Source organism: Indicator indicator, chromosome 16 (assembly GCF_027791375.1).
Source record: "Indicator indicator isolate 239-I01 chromosome 16, UM_Iind_1.1, whole genome shotgun sequence".
NCBI lineage: Eukaryota > Metazoa > Chordata > Aves > Piciformes > Indicatoridae > Indicator > Indicator indicator.
Window position 1 is genome coordinate 17,645,067 of NC_072025.1, and position 12,208 is coordinate 17,657,274.

A 12,208-nucleotide genomic window follows, 5' to 3' on the forward strand; every position below is an offset into this window, starting at 1 on the left:
TGAGGACAGGATCAGAAGCCTAACCCTGTTCCCTCTGACCTCCCTGGAATGGTGAGAGCTGCTCACCCCGTTGGAGGCTGAATTAGGCAGGATTCCCAGTTAAAAACTGGAAGCCTCCAACAGGATGGCTTTGACTGGCCATCATAAACCCTCTAGCCTGATCCTCGACATTGTAATATGGAAGGGCTGTTTGGGAAAGGCTGAGAAAATGTATGTGCTGATTGGCACAGCTTTTCTTCTACCTACAGCTGCTGGTTAAGGAAAGCCTCCTGGCTGAGCAACCACCACTGACCCCTGATCCATCGGACACCAACGCTTTCTGAGCAAGCAGGAGTCTGTGGGTTCATCAGTCTCTGCTGGCTCCTTCCATCATCTCTTCCCCAGCTATGTGCCATGGGTTAACTTGTACAAACATCCCAAACATCACAGAATCTGTAGGGTGAATCCTTACTGTCCAGGTATGTTTCCCAGCACCTAGGTATCCATTCAACTGGACTCTTGGATTTCCAAGCAGCCTCCCAAATGCCATTCTATGTTTATGTGAGCGCTGGTTGGGAAAAAGAAAATGGTGTTTGGACAACTTTGAGGCTGGTCAAAGCAATAATTCTCCATGGTCTTAAGACCTAGAACTCCCCCTTTGGGAGGCAGGATATCAGTTAAGGCTGTCCCAGGGGTGCTGATAAAACCAGCACCTCATAGAACAGGTAAAATCTTCTTAGTAACAGGAGAGTCACCATGGCACCAGTGAGCAAGTCAGCCAGTGAGGAGCTGGTGATGGCAGAACACAGGCTGAGCACAGAGGAAGGCTTTTCTGTCACATGTGGCCACTCTAGCTACTTACAGTAAGATTTCTTTTGGAACAACAACAACAAGAAGGAGCTGCTGCACCTCTGGCACAGGCTGGCCAGGTGCCTGCGGTGAGCAGTCAGTAGTGCATCCCACGGGGCAGTGCTGGCAGCCAGAGCAGAGCAGCCTGTCCTCATAATTTCATTTTCTTCACCACAGGAATTGGCAGTGCTTGATAGATTTTAGCTGAGTCCTCATTAGTGACCAGCTTCACCCAGACAGGGCGGAAGCTGCCTTTGAAGCCGACAAAAGCCATTTTGTCTGCAAATCAGAGCAAACACATTAGGAAGGTGCCAGGGCTGCACCAGCAAACCACCCTTGTCTGTGGCTATAGCCAGTGGCTGGGTGGATGCAGGTGCACAAGACCACATATGTGCACACAGACTTTGTCAATCATGCATTCTCCAGATATTAAAGAAATAATCCTGATTATTAGTATTATATTATTTTTCATTCCCTAACGATGCTTAATTAAAGTTTTGTTTACATGTTGCATGCTTCCATTGTATGTGTGATGCACAGCAAAGGAGAAAGAGGGAAGGGAAAGCCCTTCCCAGCAGGCAGCTTGAGCTGTCTGCAGAACCTATCATTGTTTGGATGGTGGTTGTACTCCAAACCCTTTCCTGCTTGGGAAAGGAGGGGGGATGATGAGGGACAGGATGACAGACAAGACCTGTGTTAGCAAGTGTAACACACAGACAAGAGAAAAGCATTGCAGAAGCTCACAGTTAGAGCTGATCACAACTCAAAGTGCACAACACAGCAACATCCTGATGCTTTGAAATCCATGAGCTTTGTGCCATCGAGTTGGAATTTTGTTTCCAGAGAAAAAACAGTATTCAGCTGGGGCCTGTTATCCAAAGCTGCAGTGGGTACAACCTTACTGAATAAATAAATGACAGCTCCTGGGATGTTGGAGCACATGCTGATAGAAGCAGAGCAAATCTCCCCTGACTGAGGAATAGATCAAGGGGGTTACAACTGAGTTGCTAAATAGTGGTTACCTTTTAACCTAAAACCTCCTTCTGCTCCAAGTTTCTCCAGTACTTTAGTCCATGGTCCTCTTGAAACAAATCTTCCTTTAGATGTCACCAGCACTATGGAGCTGAAGGAAACAAAGACATTTATAACCAGCTGAAGAGTCAGAACACATTCCTTGGTTGGCTCTCCTGAGCACTGGTGACTGCCTGGGACTCAAAGACTCCCCCTGTGTTTTCTGCTTGAATGGCTTTATCAATGCTTTCCAACAGTTTGGCCATTAGGAAGCAGACAGAATTCACCTTTTTTGGGTTTGTTTTTGGTTGGTTTTGTTTGTTTGTTTTTTTGTAAGCACAGTTTTCTAGGATGATTTAAATGCTTCCAAACAGTAGCTCCATCAGTGGTTTCATCAGTAGACCTTCTTTGCTCAGGAAGGAACATGGGATGCTCTTAACAACTCTCAGGTAATCTCTTGTTCTTTTATCACTCCTAGATTAGACCTGAAGAAATTCCCTTCTTTGGGAGCTTTTGCTTATGATCATTGTTAGCACTGCTGCCTTACTTGCATGTACTGCATTTCACTTCAACATTCTTGCTGTCCTCTACAAACACTAAGTGATAAACAAGACATGAGCTAAGGTCTTTAAGATAATGCAGATCTGCAAAAGCCTGGGTAAAATTTGTTGCCTGCCTAGGCTTAATTCTAGATGGGTAGAATCAAAACCCAGCTTAAACCTGAAGAGATGACTATGTAGCGACACTTTCCTGGGAGAAGCACAGGATGCCCACTGGAGGTTAAACTCATCAGTTCCTCCATGACACACAAACACCTCCAGTGCCTGTCTATGAAGAGTGATGCTCCAATGAGTTTTGCTTTAGGCTGAGTGGGGCTGGGATGTCATCTTTGTTCACCTCTTAATTAAAGCTGCATGAGAGCAATTGAGCAAACACTGGCTTAGATGAAATCATTTCGTTCCACCTCGCAGGGTTTCCATGAATGAAACTTCCCTGACTCAAGCAGCACTTGCAGCCCTGCAGAGTGAGAGCCTTGCTGGGTCTGCTTTCCAGCATCACAGTGGACACAAGTCACTAAAATTAATTAGGCAGCAGCTCCTGCAGAGCTCAAGCTCAGAGCTATTGAGTGCAGCAGTTACATCTTAACACCTCAGCTGGAACTGCAGCTGCTCAGGGCAAAAGAGCAACGGGTGGTGGCAGGGAAAGAGAGAAGCAAGAGTTAAGAGTGGTCAGGACTTCTAGAATAAACTTGAGGTGTTAAAATGCTGCAGTGCTTACAAGAGCAGATTGAGCTGGGTTTGACTGCCTTGTGAGTGCTGAATCACCTCATTTTTCTTCTTTCAGTTCACTAAAATCATTACTTTCTATTAAGCCTCTCCTGCTATGATAAATTCAGCAGATGTTTTGTTTTCCTTATCCCTGGGAAACTCATCAGAAAAATGGATTAAAAAAAAAAAAAAAGAAAAAGGCATTCGGCCCACAGAGAGTTGCTTAAATGAAGCAAGAGGCTTGTCCTTGCTAGAAACATCTTGTACCCCAGATCCGTAAAGCTGGAAGTTGGTTCAGCAGTCTCTTCAGAAGCAGCTGCTGCCCCCTTCCCCTGGGTCAGAAGGGCTCTCTCTGCAGCCTGCACTCTCTACCACAGCAGGGCTGCTGACAGGGAGCTGTGCAGCCCCTCTGGCTGCAGTGGCCACATCTAAACCTGGACAACATTTCCATCCAGCAAACAGCTGAGAGCTAGGAAAACTTTTGGTGAAAGAAGGACAATAATTGGAGGGTTCAATCCTTGCAAAGACACTGAGTGAGACCTGAGAAATGATGACAATGTTGGGTCAATTTCTGGTCCTAATCCTAACCCTAATCCTAATCCTGATTGAGAAGACAATGAGGCTCAGAAAGACTTAAGTGCATCTAAAGTCTGATTATGATTTGATCTTCTAAAGTAAGAAAGAACCCAGGAGTTGGATTTAGCCAGGAGGGATATTGGATTTTTGCAAAGGAGGATGTTGGCCTTACTGAAAAGCCCTCTGATTTTTTTTTAAATGAAAGCAAAGTGAGCAACTACCACACTTCTCTGCAGTAACTACTACCTTCAGAATGATGTAAGATAGTAGAAACTCCTCTGTGCCCACCTGCCTGGCCCTCTGCTGAAGCATCTCTCAAGTCTGTAGCAAAATGCCACAATGATATCCCGTGGTCAGCCTGTAGATGATGGCTCATCAACCAAGCAACCACCCTCACATCGAATGTTGTGAGCCAGATTTACTAACAAGTAAATCAAGCCAGATTCACTAACAGTGAAATACATTCACTTCCCAACAGCACTTCACCAACCAACATGAGAACCACCCCTTGGGTTAAAGGGTTTCTGATGCTGCTCCCATTCTTACTACAGCAAAACTGCTGTCCACCAGCATGCAGGGACATGTGTTGGCTACTCACCACCCACTTGTAAAACTCTGCATTTCAGGATGCCCATACTTAAAAAATAAAAGCATGCAGCCCTCAGGTCTGGGCAGGGAGCACATGCAAAGAGGAATCAATTTCATTAGAGGAATTTTCTGTGATTTGAGGAGTGTGCAGGCATGAGAAAACGTAACCTGTGCACATCCGTTCCAAGAAGCGCTCTGTGAATGGAAGTCTGCAGTTTGCTGTAACCCAGAACAGAAATGCAGCCTTGCAGCTTGTTAATCCAATGCAGCTCTGCAGTTTGATCAGCTCCTAAATCAAGGTCTGCATCCTTCACTGCCTGCATGGCCTGCTCCTATTTGAGCCCCACTGGAGTCAGCAGGGACAAAACCACACTGTCAGCCTGCTCAGCCTGGCCATGCTGGGTGACAGGACTCAGGAAAAAGCCAGGTGTTGTACAGCTTTCTTGTACATTGCACCTCAGTCACAACAAGTTATTTACTCACTGATCCTTGATGTTGTTGACATAGTTCTCTATCTGTGCTGGAATTCCTTGCAGAATTGAATTTTTGAACGTTACTCGATCAACAACTTTCCCCTGGTGTCCATCAATCACAACCAGCTGGATCCCTTCATCAGTGAGGAAAAACCTGACTCCATCAACCTGTGTGGGGTGAAAGATGATCTATCAATCACAAACAAGAACCTCTAAGAAGCACTGGCTATTGATCTATCAATTGCAAACAAGCTCCTGTAAGAAGCACTGGCTATTGATCTATCAATTGCAAACAAGCTCCTGTAAGAAGCACTGGTTATTGATCTATCAATTGCAAACAAGCTCCTGTAAGAAGCACTGGCTATTGATCTATCAATTGCAAACAAGCTCCTGTAAGAAGCACTGGCTATTGATCTATCAATTGCAAACAAGCTCCTGTAAGAAGCACTGGCTATTGATCTATCAATTGCAAACAAGCTCCTGTAAGAAGCACTGGTTATTGATCTATCAATTGCAAACAAGCTCCTGTAAGAAGCACTGGTTATTGATCTATCAATTGCAAACAAGCTCCTGTAAGAAGCACTGGCTATTGATCTATCAATTGCAAACAAGCACCTGTCAGAAGCACTGGTTATTGATCTATCAATTGCAAACAAGCTCCTGTAAGAAGCCTTGAATCACAAGCTGCTATTTGTAGCCAAGGCCAGAATTCCAGAATTCTGAGGCTGAGGTAAGGGAAGTTACAGACATTTTTTTTGGTGCAAAATTGAGAGCAGAAGTGACCTGAATCTAACTCTCCATGGTAACTTCATAAGCAGGTTTTGAATGAAAATGAAGTGAGTTTTGTCTCATAAAGTTCAGCAAGAGGACCTGCTCACCTCAATGTATGCAAAATCATCCCTTAGGTGGAAGTACTGCTTTTTGTAGGTCTCTATTTTCATTTCTAGTAGGTGGTCCTTAGTCTTCTGTTCACAAAAAAAGATGAGAGAGAAAAGAGATTTTTCTGGTGAGGATGAGGATGGCCGTTACCTGCATTTTCAGACTTGAAAATCAGTCAACAAGAGAGCTACATATAATAAGCACTGACTTGCTAAATGACACTGCTAGAGACTGGGCACACTGGGAACCTCCCTGCTTGTCCTGTCAGCACTTGAGTCGCTTCAGCACATGGCAGAACAGAAGGGATCCTCACTTTGCAGAGCGGACACAAAATTCTCTGATGCTTTGCTGTGCATTCCTGCTTCATGGATGATGAGTGAAACAAAGTGGTGAGTGTCTTCCAGCTCATCACTTTTTACCTTGTCCTTTTAAGCACAGCACAGCCCAACAGAGCCCCCAAAGACTGAGTACTCAATTTCAGCCAATGTCTTGGGTGGCTCTGTCCCTCGAGGACCTGTGCTCTCTTCACGTGCTAGAGTCTGTTTAATATTAGTTAATATTAGACTTAATTAATGTTAATAGAATTAGTTAATATTAAAATTAATATTAATGTTAGAAAATTAGACCCAGGCTATACAGAACCTGGTAGAAAGTTCCTCTGTGTTTGTGGGCATGATATTCCCTCTGGCAGTAACTGTGTGGTAGGAAAGCAGCTACTTTACCAGCTGTGCCCCGGAGAGCTTCTTAGGCATTGGCACTTCCACTATGGGCGTCTCCATGTACTTGGGGTAGGCCATGGCCTCGCAGTCACTGACGCCCGCGGCGCTGGGGATCACAGCTTTGATCCGGATCCGCTCACAGCCCTTCACCGAGCAGAAGGCGAACCTCTCCTTCTCGTTTTGGGCTTTGAGCTTCAGAAAGAGCAGCCTGCAGGCAGGAGGAGAGGAAAGTGAGCAGCAGCCGTGCAACCCCCGAGCGAAAAGACACTCAGCTCCCAGCTTGGGTGGGTGCCTTCCTGATGCTTTGCATAGTGGGCAGTGCAGATTCCCAGTGCTGGTGGCTGCCCATGCAAATACAAGGGGACACACTTGGGTGTTAGGGGGTGGAAGGGACCTCCAGAGATCATCCAAGTCCAACCCCCCTGCCAGAGCAGGACCACAGAATCCAGCACAGGTCACACAGGAACGCATCCAGATGGGTCTTGAAAGTCTCTTGAAAGAGAGAAGTCTTGAAAGAGAAGCAGACTCCACAACCTCTCTGGGCAGCCTGTTCCAGTGCTCTCTGACCCTCACAGTGAAGAAGTTCCTCCTCATGTTGAGGTGGAACCTTCTGTGCAGTAGTTTCTATCCATTGCCCCTTGTCCTATCCCAGGGTGCAACTGAGCAGAGTCTGTCCCCTCCCTCTTGACACTCAGCCCTCAGATATTTGTAAATATTTATTAAATCCCCTCTCAGTCTTCTCCAGACTAAAAAGCCCCAGGGCTCTCAGCCTCTCCTCACTGGGCATGTGCTCTAGTCCCTCAATCATCCTGGTAGCCCAGGATGGTCTCAGGAATGGTTTGAGGAGGCCAGGGAACCCTTTGAGCATTATTTTATAATGATACATTTATGTAGAAATATATGCTTTGCACTTTAGGTCTTCCTTCCTTTCCTTCCTTCCCATTATTTTAATCCTTTAAATTAAAGAACTCCTAGCTGCTGTGCATCCCTGTCCTGGTGTTTATGAATGGTTACTGTTCAAAGCAAGAAGGGTTGGCTGTGTCTCCCGTTCAGCTTCATGCTCTGCACTTGGCTTTTTCTTTTTTCTTTTTTTTTTTTTCCCCCCTCTTGTCTAATTTGTATTCACTTGGCACACCATTTCCCAGAGAAGCTGGCAGTGCAGTAGAAGCTACGAATGCCTGGCAGCCCTGGGAGTCCCAGGAAAATTAAACACTGGTCACATTCCCAGAAAGGCTTTCTGGGTTCTGTTGTGATCCTCCCTAATGGCATTAGTGAAGCAGCCACAATTCCAGCCGCATTCCCAAAGCCGTGTCCAAATGGGCACAGCCTGCTTGCTTACCCAGTGTCCTCATCCCAGTAGTAGTATCCTTTGCTAGGATATCTGTGCTCCAGTTTCTCCATTTGAGAGGTTCTGTAGAAGGTTCCAGTTTTGTAGGTTTTCTTCAAGAGGCGATTGTGGATGTCTGAGAGAATGGAAAAGGTCGTCCCTCTAGGATAGCAAAACCCTACTTGGATCCAGTCATTCCTAAAAATAGCAGAGACACACTTTAGAACAAGTTGACACAGGACTATTATTTTCCTGGGCATGCAAGAAGCCAAACCAAATAATTCACTCTGAAATGCAACTTGTTTTTTTTTTTTCCTGCTCAGTCAAAATTGTAATGGTTTGGGATGGATCGATGCAACATAAATTAGACACAACAACCACGAGTTAGTTCAGCAGCATGGGTCAGGTCTGCTCCTGACTTCCACACCTGTGACTTCGATGCAGCAGGAATTAATTAGGCCTGGGCTTTTAAAAATGAGCCACGTTATCTTGTTGGACTTCCCCGGGGGTGGGAAGAGCAATCTGAGATGTCAGATGGAAAGCTAGGGAGCTCAATGGACTTTCTGGAACAAGCACTCTGGAAGAGCTCAGGAGGTGCTGACCTCATCAATGAAAAACTGTGCAGTTACTTTACTCGACTGGAATGCTGGAATTTGTTGGATCACTCACTTGTTGAAGTTGATGAGCCATATGGCCAGCTCTTCAGGGGCTGTCTTGTCCCAGTGGATGGTGTAGCCTTTCCTCAGAGTTATAACTGGCTGATACTGTTGGTAATGAGTGCTTTTACTCAAAGCCCCTTCCAAGTAGAGTGGGTGATTGTGGTAGTCATTTTTTATTATTTTCATTTTCAGGTTGGCTGGCTTGTAGGCTTGGATGTATATCTAGGTTTGAAAAAGGTCACCAAGGGTTTAATGAACTACAGTGAAACATGAAAGCTGCAGCTACTCAATGGCCATGAACTGGCCTCAGCAGTGACCTGTGTGCAATGCTCTGCTATTGCAGCTCTTGGGCTTTCTTCTCAACACAGTAAACACTCTCCAGGAAAGAAAAAAAAAAAAAAAAAAAGGATGATTTCCCCAGCCACTGAGGTCAAGAGTGTGTGCCAGTCAAGACTTAAAACAGGCCTGTGGCAGGGCTGAAGTGCTACACAGCACTGGTGGCACCCCTCAGCAGTGGGACAGTGTCTACCTCAGACCTCTGACTTCTACTGCACAAGGACCCTCCTGTCAGAAGTGTGAAAACCAGCTGAGGGGTTAGAAATTGCCTTTAGGGGCACTATACAGAGCAAAACCAACCACTGCAACACCCAAGACAAAAACAGGAGCTACTCATCAGAGGAAAGTGAGGACTCTCACAAGGTATCAGCACTCCAAGCTGGTGTGGTAGGAAGAATGGTTTGGTGGTTACACAACAGGACGAAAGACCACGAGAGCTGATGTCTGATTTCTACTGTGCAGCACATTTCCCATAACTCTGTAGGCAATGCTTCCCTCCATCAATCAAGGAGCAATAACCAGCCAGCAAGCCAGAGATTCAGGGGTATAAATCTGTTAATGCCTGTGGAGCTCTCAGAGGACCTCAGGCAGAAGTTGTTTGAGCTGTTAGCAGTCAAGGCCAAAGTATCTGAAAACATAGCACAGCATCCCCATGTTCAAAACTGCCTGTGCTGACCTGCAGCCACATGAACCCCCAGCACCCTGAAGGAACTCTGTTGCTAAAGGTTGAGCTTCACAGTGCCAAGAAATTGAAAATACAACAAAGTGGTAACTGCAAGGCTGGCAGCAGCTTCACCTGTGCAAAGTGCCCACTGCAGATGGAACCCCTCCAGTCAGGCACATCGATGCAGTCAGGGTGCTTGATTAACCAGTTGTCTTCTTTTATCAGGTATGAGCCTGGGTATTCTGACACAGAACCATCTACATCATGGAAAACTGAGGTTTTATCACCATCCATATCCAGATCGTTGAACCAGGGTCCAGGTTCTCCAAAGAAGACCCTGGAGGTAATCTAAACAAAACAGTAAAACGTGTTTACATCTCCAGAAGGGAATTAACTCAGAGTACAAAGCAAAGGAAGCCTTTGGTCACTAGGATGGCTCAAAGGACCCACTTTCTGACTGTATTTGTCACTGGAAAGCATTGGGCCTGTGGGTGAACCTGTGCATGAAGAGATCTGTGTAGGTACTGACCACCATTCTTACATGGCCACTGATTTTGGCTGCTCAGCTTGAGAGAAGAGGAAGTCTGGGGCTGCAGGTCCTCTGAGGCAGCACTTACATGGTAATAAAACTGTGAGCTTCTGAAAGTGACCATCCAAAGATGGAGCATCGAGACAATTGTTATCTGAAATGGTCTGGTAGTTGGTGGGAACATCAGTGCCATTGGGTAGAAGCATGTCAGGATGGTGGGGAGACACTGGAACAGGTTGCCCAGGGAGGTGGTGGAAGCCCCATCCCAGGAGGCTTTTAAATCCAGGATGGATGTGGCTCTGAGCAACCTGCTGTAGTGTGAGGTGTTCCTAGGGGGGTTGGAACTGGATGATCTTTGAGGTCCCTTCCAACCCTGACAATTCTGTGATTGGCTCTGCTTTTCTTAAGCCTGAACTCAGTGCAGAGCTGGGGCACACACTTCAGAGGTGTGTTTGGTTTGCCTGCTGACCGTGGGGTTAAGGCCAAACCAAGCAGACTTTCAGTCTCAGCTATGAGATGGTTTGTTCTAAAAATCTGGAGGCAGGTTCAGGAGATGGTCAATTTCACCACAGGCACTTCACTCTGCTGAAAGCTTTTTAAGGTCCCAAAGCCACATAAAATCACACTGTTGCTGGGAATAATCAGCAGCTTCCCCTGGGAAGTGGCTCCTCAGGGAACTTCTGACTGATATTTTTATCCAGCATAAATAAATGCCATGTCACCAGCCTGCTTGGTGACCTGTGAGTGACCAACCAGCCCTCTAAGGGGAACTCTGCCTTTCCCATCCCAGTTGGCAGAAGGTGCTCTAGTCAGCACTTTTCCTGACATCTGAAGAAGTCTCACTTTTGAAAGTTAAGCAACCCAAATAATTTCATCCCAACCACTTTATTTATTGATTTGTTTGCAATGTTTGGCAGTGGGACCTAACAGCTGCTGGAGGTGAACCTCAGTGAACCAGTCAGCACAGATTTGTGCAAGAAAACACAAAAATAACTCAAATAACCCAGGCCAGGTTCAGACCAGCACCCAGGAGTTCATACTGGCCTTGCTCTCATTTAAGTCTGCAGAACTGGAGTCCATGGAGTCACCCTGGTGTGTGGGGCTGCAGAACTACCCAGTGTAGCTCAGTTTCATTGCCTGTTCCCCAAAGGCATCTTTTCTGCTTCTAGGTCAGTGAGATCTTCCACAAGAGACTTCCCTCTGTTGTTGCTTTAATATTATACCACTACTTAAAATAAAGGGGCAGATTCCTCTCCCTATTCTGCCCCTATTACAAGAAGGATCTGGAGGTGCTGGAACGTGTCCAGAGAAGGGCCACAGGGGTGAGCAGAGGACTGGAGCTCCTCTCCTACAAGGATAGTTTGAGAGAGTGGGGCTGGAGAAGAGAAGGCTCTGAGGAGATCTTATTGTGGACTTCCAGTATCTGAATGAGGCTACAAGAAAGCTGGGGAGGGACTTTTTAGGATGTCAGGTAATGATAAGGACTAGGGGGAATGGAGCAAAACTAGAAATGGGTAGATTCAGATTGGATGTTAGGAAGAAATTCTGGAAGTGAAACACTGGAACAGGTTGCTCAGGGAGGTGGTGGAAGCCTCATCCGTGGAGGTTTTTAAGGCCAGGCTGGATGTGGCTGTGAGCAACCTGATGTAGTGTGAGGTGCCCCTGCCCATGGCAGGGGCATTGAAACTGGATGATCCTTGAGGTCCCTTCCAACCCTAACAATTCTGTGATTCTATGATTTCTGGGACACACAGCAATGGAAATGATGTTTCACTTGTGTGCCACTATCTTATTTTCTTTTTGGAAACTGACACCTGCTTCTGGCTTGCTGCAAAGCTGCCAGAGAATCTGATTTTCTGGTTCTTCCACCCATCCACTTCTCTCTTAGTTAACCTTTCACCAAGGCCAGCAGGCACAGCCCTCGTGTTTCCTCCTACAGGCTGCTAACTCTTTTTTTTACTCAGTTTCCCAACTGGAAGCCAGCTGGGAGAGGTCTTTCTGAGGGGGCTGACTCACGGGGACATCCTCGAAGTGGATGCTGGTGACGTTGTTGTTGGGGCAGCTCTGCCAGGCGTTGTTGAGGCGGAAGGCCAGGGCGCTGGTGTGCCGGCCCTCCAGCGCCGCGAACTTGCGGAAGGTGCAGTTCTGCACGTTGATGGGGCCGTCGTAGAACTGGATCCCTCGGATGGGAAAGTCCCTGAAATGTGCAGAGGAGACAGAGAGACACGGTCATGACACAGGGAAAGGCATTCCAGACACGCACGGTCCCGCAGCGCTTTTCCTCGGCTGCTTGCGTTTTTTGGGCAGCCCTTAGGATGACTCCGGAGTTCATGTGTTGGAAGAGAAGGGAT

At 46.6% G+C, this 12,208-nt stretch overlaps 1 protein-coding gene across 1 annotated transcript in view; it reads right to left on the minus strand.

The window, feature by feature from the left end:
• Nucleotides 1-979: 979 nt before the first annotated feature.
• Nucleotides 980-12,208, minus strand: part of CEMIP (cell migration inducing hyaluronidase 1) — a 52,903-nt gene continuing 41,674 nt past the window's right edge. The window contains exons 20-28 of the mRNA XM_054387861.1: nt 11,874-12,054; nt 9,461-9,676; nt 8,339-8,550; nt 7,682-7,867; nt 6,346-6,550; nt 5,623-5,709; nt 4,755-4,912; nt 1,851-1,951; nt 980-1,107 (exon numbers count right to left, since the gene is read on the minus strand). Of these exons, the coding sequence (XP_054243836.1) occupies nt 980-1,107; nt 1,851-1,951; nt 4,755-4,912; nt 5,623-5,709; nt 6,346-6,550; nt 7,682-7,867; nt 8,339-8,550; nt 9,461-9,676; nt 11,874-12,054 (1,474 nt within the window). The remainder of the gene's footprint in view (nt 1,108-1,850; nt 1,952-4,754; nt 4,913-5,622; nt 5,710-6,345; nt 6,551-7,681; nt 7,868-8,338; nt 8,551-9,460; nt 9,677-11,873; nt 12,055-12,208) is intronic.